The following is a 19,944-nucleotide window of genomic DNA, read 5'->3' as shown; positions in this document are numbered from 1 at the left end:
TGATGTCAGATCTCACAAAAAAAAGGATGAGAAAATTTCTCCTGCTGCTCTCTTAGGCATATACTTGAATTTTTTACATATATCATATTGAATTTGTCTCTTTCAAAAAATGTCTGAAGTTCAGAGCAGCTGTATCTGTATCAGTCTTTACAATGACCCTCATTATGAGCGTTTGAATTAATGAGCTTGTGATGGTCTGAATTCTGCTGCAGAGAGCAATACATTTCTGTCTCTCTGTCTGTCTGGCTAATGGCTGGGTAAAATGACAACATTCAGTGGGTCATCGTTATTTCAGTCAGGGGAGAACAGAATTAAGCTATTAACAATACAACAGTTTAAGCTTCAAAATGAAAATGTATGCCATATTAATTGCATAAAATTGGACACAAGCTGGCAGTCAAACAGTCTGGGTTTGTCACCTGACTGATTTATCTCATTATCATGTCCCCAGTGAATATACCTTCTCGAATGCTTTAGGTATACAACAGCAGCCTTATTTGGGAGTAGAAAATGTAACAAAAACATTAATAAAACCCCTCCAGGCTGTATTTTGGGGAAATATTTTCAGCAATGCAGGATTAGATTTTTATGATTCTAAGATTTTAATACTTCCACTTGTTTAAAAGCAAAAACCCAGCTAACTTAGTTTATTTCAAACCCTGTCTCAGGAAATACATAATTTTCACACAGACTTTCTCTTTCTATATGAATACATGAATATTTCAAAATTGTTCTTTTACATACCTCAAGCTGTAGGTTTAGACTCAATTTAATAACTAAGTAGTTTTCCTTATATTTTTAGAACACTTATAGAAAGCTCTAAATAAATAAATAAGTAGATGGGAGTTTATATTTTTCATCAGAGTAAACAGCTTCTCACAGTCTTCTGGATTCAGTACTGTTTCTTATTGGATTGCAAAGCTAAACACATACTGACCTAAATATTTTAATTTAACCTCAGTTCTGCAGCCAAGGGCAGGAGGGATGAGCCAACATAGAACTGTGTCTGACCTTGGCCATAAATGTTAGCCCAAGTAGATCCAGTGGTAGGGCAGGGATCTGTCTTGCTCTCAGTATAATTGTAATTAGATATGCTCTTCTCCTTTTCCAAGAAGCTCTGAGAAGGCGTACTTACTTGGGAGTTGGTAATTACATAAATCAGGCTGTTTGATGCACTCATTACAGGTGCATCAAAGATTCAGACTACATCTTCGACCTCTCCCATGTGTTTTTCTTTTTTTTTTACAAATGTAAACCTGTCTTACACTGTATCTGAAGCCTTATGCAAGAGCACTGCAGAAGCATTTTTTAGAGTTGAAAAGGACTGAAATAGTTGTATTTTATCTTTTAGCACAAGCAGCTCCAGTGAATGGAAGAGCTACCAGAATGGATACAGCAAGAGGAGTGTGACTGAGATATCGGGTCTGACAACAGGCTACTTTTGCCATTTTGGAGCTATGAATAGTGGGCAGAAAGCTGTCCATGCCTTCCACAGCCAACCAGATCCTGCGAAGGAGTTGGCCCTTTGCCTTTTAGAAGTATTTATGATTCTGCTGTGGATATGGTCACAAAATTGCCTTCTGTGGCTTATGGTTGTACTCAAAGCCACAAAAAGCTCTTTCAATGAGCACTTCTCTTCCAAAATGAATATTCACATGAAATTACTACTGTGAATATGAATTTACTTTTCTAAATGTCTGCAAATGATGAACCAAAGGGGCAGTAGAAGAGTGAAAGAAAATGTGATTTGAGTGAGAAAATATGCAGTGTGGATATAGTCAGTATGTAATTATTAAGAAAGTACAGAAAACATCAGTCTGTTAATTATCTATAGCAAATTTTGAGTCCTCTCAATGAAAAATTTAGGGTAAGTGTATGTGTTTATGGTAATTGTACTTATATCAAGGCAACAAAGAATCACTGAAAGCATATTAAGGAACAAAATAATAATAATTAAAAAACAAACAAACGTATGACAGTTCAGACAATTGTGGCATTCTTGTAAAAATTCACTGAGGCTGAAGATACATGGATACATTAAAATAGTGTGATGAGTTTGTTCCTATGTAATGACATAAGAGAAAGCAATTTTCATTTTTTGGACTAATGGTCACAGACTCTTTTTTCAGGTATTTCCAGGGACCTTAGAACAGGGGTTTTAATGATGGTTTTGAAGGTCAAAGGGAAAGAAGGAAAAACCTCTTTCCCCTGAAGGTCCTGGCCTTGCTGAGAAACTGCATCCATTGGTATGGCAGTGTGGAAACTGTGGTTTGGAGACTAAAGCTGATCCTGTCAACAGAACAGGACCAGTACTTTCAGACTCAGTGACTATTTAGCACAGCAGGTATTGCTGTTTGCTGAACAGCATTGCGGTTTGAAATAATTTGTTTCAAGCAAAGTTGCAGACTCAGTCTCTAATGCCACTGTGTAATTAATTATTTCCACTTTATCCACAATGGCATAAGAAATGCAATGGAGACACCTTTAACTGAAGCCACAGAGGGGCTAATGAAAAGGGACTATTATTTTTTCATAAAGAATAATAAAGCCATTGCTAGTCCCAGTAGGAAATTTATTTCCACTAAAAAGGCAGACTGAGGAACAAGAGTAGATATAAAAAGTGTTTAAAATAGCTATTTTCTAAAACTCATACACTAAACAGTACAGAGTATATTTCCTCATCTAGCTAAGAAACATAATGAGGCATTTGTTACAAATAACCCTTAGGAAAAACAAAAAACAAAAAACAGACTATACAGAATTTTCCAAATCATAAATATTCAGTAAAAAGTGTGAGATGGTGGTATGATTTGTTATGATGGAGGCCAGAGGTCAAACAACTTTTTCAATAGTACTCCTTAGAATATCAAGGGTAGTGAACATGACCTGCTTCACTGAGAACAGGAATAATAATGTGAAGAAGCCTAAGGAGACAGTGTATCTGATTACATTTGTGTGGGATGATTGGCTTTGGGGGGCTGTTTTTTTATTTAAAAGGGAGCAATGGACTGTCAGATCATGCTCAACATTGAAGTGTGGGAAAACGTAAAACTTAAACTCTTTGAATATTTACTTCTCTACAAGAAAGATGTTCATTTTGAATGGCCTAGATTAGAGTATTAAGTACATGAAATTTGTGAGTATATGAGAAAATAGCAGAGTAATGGATTTGCCAGGAAATTTTTCTGCATTGATTGCAGCAGTATTACTAATCCTGAATCAACCTAAATGTACAGAACTGAATAAGTATTAGAGCTGTCCAATAAGATTTGATGAATGCACTATTACATTAATTTTACTTTTTTTGTTGTTGTTGAATAAATTATTTGACAAATAATGGTAAAATTAATCAAATAAATTATCTGATGAATATATTTTTTAAGTAATCGACTAGCTCTAATGAATATGCAGGCAGTTCCTTAATGAAAAGCATTACTCTACTGTTAACCTGCTTTCATCACTCATATGTCACTTTTTTATATTTTGCAACTGCAATGTGTATATTTTATTCATTTACCCATTCATTTATACGTGGGAAGTTCAAAACAGTCTGGTTAATCAATCACTGCAATTCTTAGAGTATTTTTGCTTGAAAGTTGATTATTCATTACATTTATTGCATACAGGAATGCTTAATAAAAGGAACCTGGCTTTTCTGAGGACACCTCTCCCAACAAATACTCTTGGCTTGTAAGTTCCAAGTCAAGTTAACAAGAATGCTCTGCAAATTGCAGAGTCCATTTATAAGCCAATTTTGTAGTTTCAAACACTACAATTACCAATTGTTTCAAGAAACTGGAGTTTGAAGTTGAGCCAGACAACTTCAAGGTCCCTGAAAACACACATTAGAGGAGTAAAACAAGGAAGAGCATACAAGAGCAACCCCTTAACTGCACAGTGCTAGGATGTTTAGATAAAAGCCACATACAGGATTATTTGGATGGTGTGCAATTTTGAATGTTCCACCCTCAAAGAACAAGTCTGTATTTTGTCATTACAGAGGTGGTCTCAACAAAAAATACTGATAGATTTGTACTGTTAAATGGCAAATTATACCTGTTAATGTTACATGTCAAACTTCTGAGTCATGGTTCCTCACAAGGGTATGCCAATTTATTGTGGCAGTGATAGTGGGTGGAACAGTCAAGCCTGCACATCTCTGTCAGTACTGCAAAGGTGCAAATCAAGATATCATGTGTCCCTTTGAACTTTTTGCACAAAGCTCAACTAAACAGATTTTGAGAGAATGTTGTCAGAAAGAGGCATATTAAAAGGGTCCTCTACCATTACACACAGAGTAGCAGTGATTCTCTTCCAAATTTTCCTGTTAATGGCTCATAGACTTTGGGTAAGTACAGCATTAATAGTCTTTGTCCAGCCTTTCCAAACAGCATAATTTCTGCCACTGGTTGGACATCTACCATATAGCTGTTCCTCACAGTAGGTATGAATGGAGGTACATATCCAAGGTGTTTGAAAGACAAAGTTCCCACAAATGTCAGCGATGTGGAAGAAAGCCCTTACATGTGTCTGCTCCCACTCAATACAGAGTATGCAGTCATGAGAGGTGGGAAAAGCCTTGCAGAAGGCCTGTACAATGGGAAGGAGTCTGTTTTTGGCTGACATTACACGCTCATCAAAACTGCAGCTGCATTACCCTGCAGAAAAATGGTTATTTCAATTCTAGACACTTCCTATTACAGGGAGATTATTATTGTAAGAGTGTATTACAAAAGAAAAGAAAATGTTCTAGGGATTTTTTTTTCTCTTTCCTACCTTTTATCTCTGGAGCTTATATTTATATTTGCCTCAATCAGGCATAGGTTGTGGTGTGTGTGAGTGTTTGTCCCTTAAAGCTTGTGATAAATTCACTTTTCTATTAAAAAGTTTAAATACTTGTTATAAATAATTTCACCACACTTGTATGCTTTGATCTAATCTACTGCATAGTTTTAGCTAAAATGGTTGTGGTTCTAAAGATTACAAGCATTAGGAGAAAGAAATAAGTTGTGGAAATTATCTTCAGCTTGCAGCTTGCTTTACAAAGGTTTAAGATACCCTTTCTTTGCTAAAGAGCTTCTGACCCACTCTTTTTCATGTACGGTCACCAATCTAATAATAATAATAATTTTTAGATGGGATCAATAAGGCCATTGCTTTACACTTAAGAATTCTAATAGGACCATAATATTAATAAGCAAACACCTTCAGAAGTAGTCTTACTGCTTAGGCAATCAGAGGAGAACTTAGTTTGTACTCCTGATAAACACTTGAGCTCCTTGTGCTTTGCTATTATTACTGCAGATTTAAAGCCCAAGCATGTATTTGAAACAACATGCCTGGAGACAGAAAATCCACTGGTACAGAACCAGTTCTGTTCTTCATCATTTACATGCTGTTTCAACAGCATATTCCAGTATAATCCAAACCACAAATCTCCTGGGGCCCCATTCACAGAAACTAAAAGCACCGTTTGAGTACGTGGGCTTTTGTGCTGACAATGAGTTTAATGTTTTTGTGCAAGAAACAGCTTTGCAGTGAGTGGCTCTCCAGAGTTTTTCTGTCCAAACTCTCCAGGCTATCTTGGAAAACCTGTAGAATCAATGCCATTAGCAGATGAATCTCAGAAATAAAGGTGAGCTTGAAGCTGCCGGAGTTTGTGGTTTTCTACTTGAGGTCCTCTACCTGGTTATCACAGAACAAAAATAACATTCCTTTTCAGAGGAATTAGTCTTAATTAGTCTTTTTTTTTTCTATTTTTTTTTTCTTTTTCCCCTTTAATTAGCTATGGGCAAGTTGGGAATCTTAGAAAGATAGGTATATATAATTAAAAGGACTTCCTGATTGGCACTACCTTGGAAAGAGTTTAGTCTTTGTCACAGTGCCCATGCAGTGCAGTCAACAGGAAGGCTGGACAATGGAAACAGAAATAATGTCACCAGTGCGCATTCCACAGAGCAGACATTTAACACCAACTTTATCATCTAAAGTTAATACCTATTTTCACAAGGTTTTCCATATTTTCCACAGAGAATAACTTGGATTAGCTAGCTCTCTGCCCGATTTGAAAACCTCTCTCTTGCAGATCAGGCTTCTATTTGCAATTGCCCCTTAAAAACAAGTAGTCTAAGCTCCCCCCAGAAAAAACAACCACACAGCAGGCTAAGCAGCTCACTGAAAATGGGGTGTGTTTCCTCCCCAGTGTAGTAGTGCACATGTACATGGTTATGAAGAGAAATAATACTATGAAAACAAGTATTCACAAAATGTTTCCATAACATAGCCAAACATAGAAAAACAATTGAAGGGCTGTTTCCAGTCCAGCTACAGCCCCTTTATGTGGCTTAACTTAGGCAAGGGAACAGGAAAAAAAAGACACCAGTTGTCTGCTATTCTCTTCCATAGGAAGAGTTCATCTGTACATAGGACCTGTATCTACTTCTGTTGCTTCATAAGAGTTGTCTGTAGCCTCAGCGGAAGGCTATGGACTTCAAAGTCCAGCTTGCAGGATGTGCCTCTGCAGCCAGCTAGACTTACCTCAGAGCCAACACAGACCTGCTCTGCCTCTGTACTGTGTACCTAGGGTCCCGTATCAGGCACAGCTCATCTGGAGCTGAAAACAAGGTTGCAGATGTATACATTTTGGCCATTTTTAATGATTTGATAGCATAGCTTTCTTGTACTAACAGTGCAGTTATATGTCAGTGATCATAAATCTTCACCTGAAGGCAGATGAGGTATAGGAAGGAAAGCAACAAGAAAAAATCTCAACAATGCAAGCTGACTTCATGGAAGAAAGAGATAAGGTCCAAAGATGTAAAAGGAAATTGCCAACTTAAACTTAAGAACTGTAAGAATTTTCAGAAAATGCTGGTTTTTCCCCTTATTAAACTGTCAGTGCCATCTGACCCCAGAAGCACAAAGCAGAGGGAGTTTTGCAGCACCTTGCCTCTCTGGAATTCTGCTGTGCTAACCAGCAGGGTGAAGTGGGGAGGCATCACCTTGTGGTTGCATCTGGCAGGTTGCTCCCAGTCTACCCCCAGTCTACAGTAGGAGCTTGGGATGGAATTGGACCAGAGTTATACTTGATACTTTATTCATCTTTGAAACATCTAACGCCCTGAAATAAAACTGTTTTACTATTATCTTGTGTGTGTCGAGCCCTGCCACTTCTTCCTTATACAAATCCTCACATTTATCACCATCAGCTTAAAAAGCAAGGAAGGGTTATTATTGACTTGACCATAGATGCTATAAGGCTTCACCATTGTACCTTCTCCTTCTGTTAGCTCCAGCTATTGCCCAATCACTGTCAACCTAGTCATACAAAATAATGCCCCATTACAGCTGGAATGGTTTGTTAAACTTTATAGCACTTAGAAATGCTCTTGAGGCACCAAAAATGTCTTGATTCAGAATGGAACATATAATACCTGCCAAATTTGCAGGTTTGAAACCACTTCCAATAAGAATTAAAAAAGCCTTCTTCACAGCTGAAATAGGGCTATCAATACTTGACTTGTCTGCCCATGTGAAATAGCGGGTTCTTTTCTCTGACGTCGCAATTTAGTTTAAAATAGCTTTGATGATGACAGGGTACATGCGAGTGATAAAACCATAAAGATGACAGTCTAATCTTACAAAGATGACCGATCACTGATAAGAGATTAAGTCATACAACGTTTGAAAAACCAGATTATCTGTCTGCTAGTACAGTGTCTGTGTATACCTCCTGCCGAGCCATGCTGAGATGCCAATGACATACAAAGATACTACTACTTAAAAATGCTTTTCTCAAACCATTGGATTGAAAAATAAGAAAACAAGTGAGGAAAAAAAAGCTCTGATCTTATATTGAGCTTTTTTTGTCAAACATTTTTTCAGGCTAGTGAAGTATTTAGATGTACAGCATATAAATAATTTAGAGACACTGTAAAAGGGTCTAAATTAGCCAATTCTGCCCTATAATTAGCACTCACAGCTATGCTGGCAATGGGTGGGTGATTATTAAACACCTTTTATTATTGGTTTTATGTACTACAATAAAAAATGAAAATTATACTTACAAGAATTATTAGACATGCTGGTCCTATAAAACTCCATATAAAGTTATTCTTTGTGCTGAGCCAACATCTGAAAAATAAACAGCACAAAACATCTTGAAATGTGCAAGGCTGTTGTGACTATTGCATTCTCATGTATGTTGATTTGAAATCAAAAACAGCAACTTACACTTCTGTGGTGCCATAGTACTTGTATCCCAGTGCAGCAGAGATCCCAACAACCACGGCCGGACTAACGTAGCCAAAGACATAAAAATTCTTGTGCAAGAAACCCTTGTTGTAGATGACTCCCACAACTATAAGGTAGAGGTGAATACCTTCAATGCACATCCATGCAAAAGCAGCTAGAAGGAAATAATGGAGTAATCCAGCAGTAATTGAACAGAAGAGCTAGAAATTCAATCAGAAAAAGCAAGAATCATAATTCTATTAGTATGTCTTTCTTAATACTACAGCATAAGCACAGCAACCTAGCAATGCTCAAGTGGTGGCCCAGCAACACAGATGTAAGGCTGATTGACAAGAACTTGACCTGTACCCTCAAGAACACTTGTTCATTAGTGTTTTCTGTAGCAAATAGTAAAATAAGAGGATAACATTCAACTTTTAAAATGGAAGCATGCCTTCCCAGAAAAACTGTGTAAATAAACTGACAAGGTTGATTCCACGGTTACACCTGAGTAGTCTACATGCTTTGCTGATCTAGATAAAGCTTATTTTTATGATTTTGATAACAACACAAATAGGCTTCACAAGTTTTTTATTTATTTTTATTTTTATTTTTTAATTATTTTTATTTTTATTTTTATTTTTATTTATTTTTTGATAACATGTATAATTAAATTTCTTAAAACTAATCTGAGATGGAAGAATTAACAATTCTACTTGTATGAAAAGTGACAAGGATTCAAGACCTTACATTTAGAAAGCAAAAGTTCCTCAGCCAACAGTGCAATGTTGCAAAGTCTACCTTGGGACTGTAGCTCTGGCCTGGCTTTTAGGGAAAATTATCATCCAGACAGCCACCATCATTGGTTTATACAGCATTTAAACAGATGGGAAAATACCAAATGCATTGAGTCCACAGTCTCGGTTAAAGTGACAAAGTTTAAATGAAACCCATGGAGCAAAGTCAATTTACATCAGCTCAGATGACAGCTCTGCTCCAGATAACAGCAAGCTCAGGTGACTGTTTTATGTTTCCTGTTACTAGACTAAGAAGCCAGTGTCACTAGAATATTCATACTGATACTAGAAGGAACTGGAAGTAGGTGGAAGATGGTATCTCATACTGTATATTTACTTTACAGCACAAAGTCAAGCCACAACAAGTGAAAAATACCCACCTTATTATTGTTCATATTAATTCCAATCAGAAAAATAAGTTCCGCCAGGAAAAGGCTGCAGCAGAGGTTTTTGTGAATTGTAGTTCTAGTGCTTTGAATTTCACTGAAGAACCAGAATGTAAAAATGCACATGGAGAGGCAAATCAGCGAAATAATTATTCCTAGCTGAGTGATTCTTGTAAGAATGTTATAATTTGTAACACCCTGGGGGAAAATTATAATATAATATTTAAAAGAATAGCTTTGTACATTCTTAAGTAAAACCACATTCTATAATACAGATTTTTTTCTTCTTTTTGCACAAAATATTAATCAAAAATATTTGTAGAGCTTCAGTCTAAATGTACACTTTGGATAATCTAATTTTTTTTTTTTTTTTTTTTTTTTGTGAGGCAGATATAACTGTAGGGGAAATTAGTAATAAACTATATATGTTACTGTTCTTGCATTTTCTGATATTTTCTACCAAAACTTTATTAATATCAGTATCTCCTAATATGATTTTAAAATCAGATCATTTTAGTGAACGACAAACACACTGGCAGTAGGACATATATTAATATGACATGAACATTTTCTAATATAAAAGGACTTATCACAACAGTGACTTAGATAAGCAAAATTGAATAACCGTCTTACTGAATTTACAACATGATCAAAACAAGACTCTGAAATAACAATCACTTCAAACAAATGCTATTCCAGATATGTAACATGAATGTTCTCTAAACAAACACAGGCTATTTTAATATTGGATGTGAGTATTTTCTGTACAGAAACACAGTTACATTTATTGCTTGGTATTCGCACAAAAAATCTCTGAAATACATGACTGCTCATCAGCATAAGGATAGCATTCAGCCATCCCGAAATACATCTAAGTATTTTTTTTTTCCTAAATAAAGGACCAGAGATTATCCTCCTCCCATATAAGTACCTGCAAAGGTCTTAAATTTGAACTGAAGACTTAGGATGCTATTTAGCAAGCAGGAAACAGCCTCTATCAGCATGAAATTCACAGCGTGAGAGAACTGTCTCAATACAGTATATTCATGCTAATATTCTGCTTGCAGTCAGTTCTGATAACTTATAAAGCTGCCTCCTGAGGCAGGACCCAAGCTCCTGCAGATCCCCACATACACCTTGGAAATCTATGGGGCCTCTTAATGTAAGACGGTCAGAAACTGAGTAGTCATTCTCACAATTTGTGTTAGTTATGAGTGTCCATGTTTAATGGTCATAAAATTAATTCCTTTTACTGTTGATTATGCTCTTCTGATAATGCTATTGCAAATTCTCAGGAGAGCATTTAAAGGAGTTTATAGATGCCAAGGTTAGACAAATGGGTGGCAAAGTTTTGTGCAAGAGAAACTGTGGACCATATGGTTACTGACCACCAATGAATGCCAGTTAAATCCCAAGGTAGTCTTAAAGTGGGATTTAAAATTAAAAGCAATGCACCAAAAATAAGCACAACAGACTGTGTATTTGGAACAAGATCCTTTGCTGCATCACTGCTCTGTAATACTGCAGAGAGGACATACGGAAATTCAAACACATATGGGAGAATTTTGTTTGCCTTGTGCACAATTGTGTGTTTGTTGAACAACAACAAAAAAATCTAAAGGGGGAAAAGTACATAAATTGCACTGCAATAAAAAATAACAAATGAAGATGGAAGAAAGTATGGGGTAAAACACTAAATTAAAATAGCACTTACAACAGAGCCACCTGAGGACATCAAAACAGCAAAATGAGTCAGATGATTACATTTGCATGAGATATGAGTGGAGTTGGAATGTGTCAGCTCACAGCCTTCTGTAGCCCAGTTGCCATTCATTGTGTCTGCTGAGTAGTTCCAAAATGCACATTTAATATCTTTATCTGCAGTCTGGAACAGAAACAAGATGTTTTACTGACGGCAAAAGGCAGGATATTTCCCATCAAGAGACCTTTCTTACATTACCCAGCACAATTCATTAAAAATTGCATGTTACTATTGGAAGGTTGGGAAACAAAAAGCACATTCAGTAAGGCCTATTCCAAGCAATTAAAATATGGCTCAGAAAGGAAGCATTTTATTCACACAGCTAACATCCCACCAAACATGCAGGCTAATCAGATTACTGAACTCTTCTGGCACTTGCCAAGGTGCTGGAATTTTTACCTACTGAAAACTGTATATATACTACTGCACCTGCTGAACATGGACTAAACCCCAAGGTTACAGCCACATTGCTTGTCCTGTTTGTAGCCCCTTCCAAATGAGCAGTTCAAAAATTGAGACTTATTCTGTGCATTTTACAAAGTAATCTGGGAGCAAGCCAGGGTCATATCACACCTGGTGTATCAGGTGTGATGACAGGGGTGAATAAGATCATTAATATTATTTATTACTGATAGTGCATTCTAACATTAGTCAAAGATCAGGTCCCCACTGTAATAGATGCCGTATAAATATATGCACATTTATAGAAATGTGATCACTGTCTCAAATATTACAAGGGAAGTAACTCATTTAAAAGCTAGGCAATCAAGGTTAACACTTCGTCCTTCTGTCCACCTCCCCGCATAGAGTCACTTTCTCGTTATGTTTGAGATAGGTCTTCATTCCATGTAAGAATATTCTTCACATACAAGTAAAGCAAGCAAAATCTGTGTATACTGGAAGTAAAAATTTCAGTTTTAGAATAATGTATTCAGATTTCAGAAATAGTAAGGGTGCTATACTATTGGTTTTGCCATTACCTCCTAGGTGTAAGATAACCTTTTGAATTATTTTTGAAGCATTTCTTCTTTTTTTTTTTTTTTTTTTTTTCCCAGTATGTATGTTTAATTATCTGATAAAATTTCAGAAAAAAAAAAAAGACCTAAATACTAAATAGTGAGGAACCTGTAATATTCTCTGCTTCAGGCAACTGCATTTTATTCATACTGCAGTCCAGCAAAGATGGTATTGTTCTCCTTGCTTTAGTCTAGTAGAACCTTCCAGCAGTATAGTATTTCATATATTGCACTTCGAATGCCACATTTGAGATTGTCATTTATTTCTCTAATATGATTAAACTCACAAAAGCAAATAACAGAATTATGTCTCAATATATCATACACTGCAGGTATGGTTACATAACACACAACAATTAGCTACTGTTTTGTTTTGAAGTTGATAATAAAAAAAACAAACTTACCTTGGCATACTTTAAGGTAAACGTTATTTTCTCGAGCTCATAGAGCATAGGTGGATTTGAGCTAATTGCAACAGCTATAACTGATGAGCTTACTGTCTGCCTCTGCTCTGAACTATCTTTCGAGGAGCGGTTTTTAGGCGATGAAAGCAAAGAACCAATATTGCTATACCGCAGAAAGACAACTGCAACAGTGCCTATCAATCAAACAGACCATGTTTAGTAGTTTGTGGTTTTTTTTATAGAAGAACAAAATTGAAGACATTAAGGAAACAATAAACAATAGACATTATTACTGCTATTGCATAAAATATGCAAAACAGATGGAATCTTTGTGGAATACTTATAAAAATGTTTTAGAGAATGAAATATAGCTTTCTTTAAAACAATGCAACTGCCATTAGAATTAAAAATGTGTGTTCACGCTGGAAATTCTAATTAGATATATATGCATATATATTTTTTTCTAGAGTAATATATATGCTTGCTGCTGTACAGCAATTGGATGCACACGTGGTATCAGGTCTCATGAACCAAAATGGCTCAGACCTGGGCCCCTCTGAAGCACATGGCTTGCTTTGACTTCCATTACAGTCAAGCTAGAAGATGACACAAGAAAAAAGAAAGCAAAATTATTTTAGGGTGCAATACTGGTCAGAAAAAAAGGCATGCTTCTCTTCCCTGTACCAAGATAAACTTAATTGTAGGTGCTGATAGGTAGTGAGGCTTGGATTATCTGGAAGATTAAGAGTTAAAATATATATATGTGTATATATGTGTATATATATATATTTGGTGTTTATTGGTTTAGGTGCATTCATTCTGAAACTTTTTAAACACGTTCATTTTATTTTAGTGATAGACTATCACGAGCTATAAGCCATTTCTGTAGCACTTTGAGGTCCAAGCCAAGATCTGAGCCTGTTGGTTTTGATACTGGGGAACACATTCTTGTATTAATGAGCTGCTCTCTACATAAAAAAGATGGTCCAATTTTTGGAGTGACACAGGGAGCTGAAGGGGCTGGTCCAAAGTCAGACAGCAGATCCCTGGGTAAGAAAAGGGTAAAATTCAGATCCCTGGTATCAGTATCCAGTTATAAAACTAATGGGTCCTCCCTGTGAGATACTCATTGTGTCACTGGAAATAACAGTAGAAATATCAATATTGAGATAAAAAAGGGGTAGGTGAGATGGTGATAAAAATGCCTTGACTCTGTAATTAACAGGGCTGCATCTCAGTTTTGGTAAACTGCACATTTGGGTATTTACTAGTGGTACAATCTACCCAAGGCATTTATTAACCCCCCAGCTCTCTAATCTTTGTTTCTTACCATTGGGATGAGAGTCCTCTCTCTTTTTTGGGGAGATTTTTACATAATCTCCCCCTGTGTATACATGAGGGTGAATGTGTTTCATGTGGTGTGAATCAAAAGCGAAAACCTTGAGTGCTGCAAAAGAAGAAAAATACTGTACAAATCACAGCTACATTATGGTCTAAGATAATTTACAGTTGGGTTAATAAATGTGCTATTGCGTTGTATAATTACTGTGAATTTTAAGAATATATCACGGTGCCAAACTTTTCAAGAAAAATGCTATTAATATAGCATGTTTGCTTAAACCTCTAGATTTTGTTATTTCCATGCATACATTTTGGTCTCATACTTTTTACTCTTTCCATGAAAAATATAGTCTTTTATTTACCTTGCATTAAATTAGGCACTGGAAAGAATAATGTAGGTTACTTTAGGAAGAACTATTGCTTTATTAAAAATGCATTTCTGAAAGGGACCACAAATCACAATTATAAAAAGCAAAGCATAAAATTCTCTACTGAATAGTAACTTTTGATAAAAGCCAATTTTTGAAACTTATATATTTTATAGTTATCTATCCATGCTACCAAATGCACATTGCACCATGAAATAATGATGTGTCTTGTCAAAAAGCAAGGAAACAAGCATCACCCCTCAGGACAAAGACTACATTAGAGGACATCTAGCTATTTACTTGGTTCATTATAGTGCTGAGTTTCAATCACCCAGGATGGGAACAAAAAAAAGTCAATCAGCTCTTTTTTAAAAAACAAAATTAAATAACAACAAACAAATCTAAAACTTGACTGATGGAGGACTATCACTAAGTTAGACCATCTGCATTGCTTATAGCACAGCACACAAAAGTAATATGAGCTATTCGATAGACCAGCTGTCAGAAAATGTTTGAGAGGACATAAGAAATAATTTTTTGCAGCTAGAGTTTTGAAAAGCTTGTAGTTCAAGAGCTTGCACCATAAAAAGTAATGGAGAGAGAGAGAGAGGTAACATTGTAGTCTTGTTCCAAAATAGATATGTGGGGCATATATGAGCCCCACAGAAAATATATTAATGCTGAGAAACAATAGCAAACAATTTCAGTGTTTGGGACTAATTTGGAAAAGAGCTTATAGAATTTCTTACCTTGGAACAAGATAAGCCAGAAAATGATCAAGAATTTGACATGGAGATTCTTTCCTGTCCTCATCATTATTATTTTTTCTTTTTTTCTTCCTTATGTATTTATTTATTTTTGTCACCTTGGTCTAAGTGCCATCTACGCTACCACCAGAAGTGGCACCTGACTCCTCTCTCCTCTCCACCTTCATGAAACTCAGCTCCATGGTCATGAGAGCCTGTGCCTCCAGCCAGGGTGGAGGAGGAAGAGAAAAGCTCCTGGCACCATTCTGGATCTGCTGCAGTGCAGACCCAGAACTATTCCAAACTTAAGTAATTCTGTTTCTACAGAGTTTATTCCACAGAACAAATCACTCCCTATTTTTTTTTTTTCTGGATCATTGTTGCTAATTTAATTTCAGAAAGGTGAGAGAAGAACAGTTGGCTTGATCTGCCTTAGAACAAAAGGCAGATCTTTCCCTTCAAGTGATTTTATCATATGGCAAACCAGTAAGAGACAGTGAAAGACTGTACTGAATCTAAAATCTGAAATCAGGTCAGATCCAGTTTGGGCACATTCAGAAAAACAAAATTGAATGAGTAACCGTAGGCAAAGAAATTGACAATGTTTTATTAGAGTATGGTTTTCAAAAGTGGATGGTATTAGCCTTACTCTGGATCCTAGGAAAACTGGTAAGATTTGGTGTGAAGAAATTAGCATACAGGGAGAAGGTAGAGAGCAAATTGGTGCAGTTAAGATACTGTAGATATAATATACCCAGTAGATATAATATACCCAAGATATATATATTAAGATATAATATACCCAATTCTTGTCCTCTGAAATTTCTCTTAAAATTAGAAATTTCTTTGAAAACAAGGCCACAAAAGATCTGACTCACATTCTTATTCCAAGTTTATTTACAATACTTTCAATGAACCAAAAAGAGCCAAAAAGCTTTAAAAGAGCAAATCCAGCTTCTGCTGCAGTTTCTCTGAATATAATGTTCAGGATATTTTTGTGCACATAAGATTAATCCATACTTATTACAACAGTGTGACTATAATGAGAGATTGAAAGAGAATCTGAAAGGACAACTTCCCACAGCCTCTCAAGGTTTTTTTCTGGGCTTAAATGTTCAATCTTTGAAAATTATGATACCTATACTGAAAGTCAGGTGTTAGTTATGAAATTCATACAAATTAACACCTGTGTGTTTCACATAACACCATTTCTAATCTTTATAATTGTGCTGAAAAACTCCTCAGTGTAATTCACATCTAAAGTATACCTTAGATTAATTTTCTTTATCTTACCTATGTCACTTGCATTAGCATCTAGCTGTGTTGTCTTTTTGAAGTTTTGTGACATGAGAAGTGTTGCTTGTTCTGCAGTATGCAGCAGCTTAGTCAGGCTCTGTCTTTGGTTGTCTACAGGAAGGGCTTCCCAGACTGTGATTTTGTCTTTTTGTAAAAAATTATTCACAATGTTAATCAAAACCTGTAAATAAAATAATATTTTTAAGTGTAAGAGTCATACACTACTTGTAGAGGAAAGAAAAACACATCTTTAAGGCTTGATCCACTCACATTAATGGTTGTATTACGAAGTGCTTCACTGTCAGGAACTGAGTAATGCATGGTATTCAGCGATGAATAAGATAATGCTTCAACATATGAAATCACATCTACAGGTAACAGTGGTCCCAAAGTATTCTTATTAATTTCTTGCAGCATTTCCAGCGGTGTTTTTAAATGACTAATCTGAAAAATACAGGAACCTACATGTTAATGAAACAGGTAAAGCCTCTGTGTGTGAAAGTAAGCCCTGTGCAAATAACTGATTTCTGCAAATTAAAAATAACAGAAGGCATATAAGATGCTTGTGCATAAAAAGCATCACTATTTAAAGCAAGAGTTTAACAAATTAAAAAAAAAAAGCGAAAAAAAAGAGACATATCTGGTATAACCCTAACAAGCAACTATGGTAAAAAAAGAATTTGTGCTATCATTACACTTTTTTTTTTCTTTTTATCACTACTGCAGCTCAGTTTTATTTAGCATAATGCTCCAAAATGGACTAGTAAATGTTCTGCAAAAATAATTAAATGTCAATGATATGGTAACTCAGTTGACTATTTTCTATTAAAATTTAGCTGAAGAGGTGGGAGCAGATGGGCAGTGTTTGTATGGTTTTTTGGTGTTTTTTTTTTTTTTTTTTTTTCAAATGCAGATCATAAAGCATGGAGTTCAGTGGAACTCTACCGCCTGTTTCACCCTCACCATTTAAAATTTATGAGCTACTAAATGTACTTACATAAAACGGTTAGTTTAAAAAGTAATAGGCTAAAGAGGGTGAGATGTAGATTGAGACTGCAGTTTCCAGTGTCATGGATGAACAAGAAAAGAATTCATACTTCCTGATACTGAAATCTAATGAGAAATTATTGATCCAAAAACACTCTCAACATAGGATTTGCTAAGACCTAGTCTCTGCTACTGAGTAGCTTTTGTGGGTTTTCCTTTGTCTCTGGTTGCATCTGAGTAGAACTAGAACACAGGCTAAAAAATAGGGTAAAATCTGGAACAGTTATTTACATAAAACTGAGGTATTTTGACTTATTGCTTTGATTTGACTTTAGTTGGACCACACATTAAAAAAAGTCTCACTCTAATGATGTGATGTTGGCATTCACCATGTCTTTGCAAGTAAATATTGTACGCATATTAATATGATGTACTATATTGTTGGTTAACACACAAAGCACCTTATGATAACATAGGCAAATAGAAGCTTTTAATTTAATATCTTTCTGAATCTGGTAACTTGGGCAAACAGACTAATATAAAATGCAAACATATACAATTGGTTTTAATTTATTTATGCTTATGTTTCATTTATCATTTTAAATTAGACATTACTATAGTTGTAGACTAATAAATACTACTTTATTTATTTATTTATTTTATTTGCATCAGGAAATCTCAGTTTCTGTTGAAAGAATCTAGAATCCTGAGTCTTTGAGTCTATAAAGTCTGTGCCACTTTACATACTATGCTTTGAGAAGCAAATATACTAGCATACCAGGATGTTATTGTTCTATTTTGTCACTTGTTGACATTGCTTTTGTAACCTATCTTGCTGCCTTTCACTCTGAACAAGCAAATAATTGCACATCAGTACCTGCAGCAATGTGTAACTTCAGAAATTACAGAAAGAGTTGAGTGATTACCACACTTCTGAATTTTTCATGCATCATGACTCACTTTGTTTGAAACTGAACACACAGATTCCCAGCAAGTTATTACCATGATTTGAACATGGAACCCAGTTCAAATAATTTGAAATTATTAAAAAGACTTCTGTAAACATGCTTAAGTTCAATTGTATTCTTCAAGCATTCGTTAAATGTTCCTTAAGAACTATTATAATTGAAATAACAGTTTCAAACAGAAACAATTAAAGGATTTGCAAATTAATCTATAAACCAATGCTACTTACTCCAGCTAAGGTTCTATTAATATGTTCAGATATACAGTCTTTGTATAACTCACACTTGGCCTTTGGATTTTCTGTAAGTTAAAAAGAAATTAATTATATATTGCAGTTTAATTAATATTCAATATATACTCATCGTAAGAACTCGTCTCAGCAACTCCCCAAACCACCAGCATTCTGAATCCATGCACATGCTCTTCTGTCTCAAAATTCAACCACTAAGACTTGGCCTTGGCCACATTTGCTGCTTGTTCAACACTGAAGCAGCACTGGGTTGGAACCTGAGCTTTTGCTTTGCTCTGGTAGAAAGTTTGGCCCCATTCTTTGGGACTTCCACAAATGAGAGAGAGCTCAGTTTTACAGAGGAATACAGGTCTGATGGCTGTGAGGAGATATCCATTATTCCAAATGGATTTCACCACTCTGTTTAGCAAAAATACATTTATAAAATTATTCTATTCTCAGGAAATGTAGATGTGACTGCCTTGCCTCTTTTTTATGTCTCGCTGATTAATCTAACAGAAGATAAAGAGACACTGGTGGGTTTCTCAGAAGATGTAGCTCTATAATAACACATAAACCTTTATAATATCATGTACCTTGGCAGGAAGTGCCATCATTTGGCTTAAACTGCAATTTTCCTGTGGATGGTTGATAACCTTCCTTACAGGAGCAGTTAAACCCTCCATCCACGTTTTCACATTTTGCATGAGCTCCACAGGCAACAGTTCCTTCATTGCTGCACTCATCTACATCTGCAAATATCGTAAGAAATTGAATTTTTTATTAAGTATTTACAGACTAACACCTTGCTGTTTTGTTGATAATAGCCCTGCATACTGCAAGTGGTTTCATAATAAAATTTCATGGAAGAAAAAAAAAAGCAAAAACTAAAAAGGAAAACGTAATGGCAAAACACCTGCCAATTATAATACTTACGGATTAGAAGGATAAATCATAATTGATCATATTTTTATACCACCACATTTATTACTATATAATACTGTATTGTTCATATTTTAAAACCATAAGTTTAAATGTTAATTCTATCATAACAAAATACACGGCATGATGCAAATTATCTGAAATCCATTTTCCAGAGATTAGACTAAATAGATTTGCTCAGCCTTACTATTCAGTTAGTAAAGAGAAAGAAAACAGCAGTCTTTTCTTTTAAGTCACGGCTTTAAAAAGATGCTACAAAAGATCACTCCATACATCTCATTAATCTAAGATTTAAGCTCTGTGCCCTTTAAAGCACTTGCCATTTTTTTTTTTTTTAATTTAATCCACAGTTAAATTGCATATGCCTAAAATGGCTTTTGCCCTTCTAAATAATTTGCTGCTAGGTAGACAGGTTCAGTAACCGTGTGGGGCACTGTCCAAGAGCAAACCTCATGATTTCTGGTAAGGGAAT

At 35.5% G+C, this 19,944-nt stretch overlaps 1 protein-coding gene across 4 annotated transcripts in view; it reads right to left on the bottom strand.

Annotated features, from left to right (window-relative positions):
• The window catches only part of ADGRL4 (adhesion G protein-coupled receptor L4), a 74,064-nt gene that overhangs the window by 10,574 nt on the left and 43,546 nt on the right, over window positions 1-19,944 (bottom strand). For 2 of the 4 annotated variants that reach the window (XM_040565672.1, XM_040565673.1), the window contains 10 exons: window positions 19,127-19,282; window positions 18,531-18,601; window positions 16,619-16,792; window positions 16,346-16,529; window positions 13,928-14,044; window positions 12,598-12,791; window positions 11,130-11,300; window positions 9,410-9,613; window positions 8,233-8,453; window positions 8,067-8,133 (listed from right to left, as the gene is read on the bottom strand). In XM_040565672.1, the coding sequence (XP_040421606.1) occupies window positions 8,067-8,133; window positions 8,233-8,453; window positions 9,410-9,613; window positions 11,130-11,300; window positions 12,598-12,791; window positions 13,928-14,044; window positions 16,346-16,529; window positions 16,619-16,792; window positions 18,531-18,601; window positions 19,127-19,282 (1,559 nt within the window). The remainder of the gene's footprint in view (window positions 1-8,066; window positions 8,134-8,232; window positions 8,454-9,409; window positions 9,614-11,129; window positions 11,301-12,597; window positions 12,792-13,927; window positions 14,045-16,345; window positions 16,530-16,618; window positions 16,793-18,530; window positions 18,602-19,126; window positions 19,283-19,944) is intronic. The other 2 variants (XM_040565674.1, XM_040565675.1) reach the window with 2 other exon arrangements.

Source organism: Cygnus olor, chromosome 8, assembly GCF_009769625.2.
Source record: "Cygnus olor isolate bCygOlo1 chromosome 8, bCygOlo1.pri.v2, whole genome shotgun sequence".
In the NCBI taxonomy this organism is placed as follows: domain Eukaryota; kingdom Metazoa; phylum Chordata; class Aves; order Anseriformes; family Anatidae; genus Cygnus; species Cygnus olor.
Note: the sequence above shows the minus strand (reverse complement) of the source record. Positions and strands in the feature narration are given on the sequence as shown.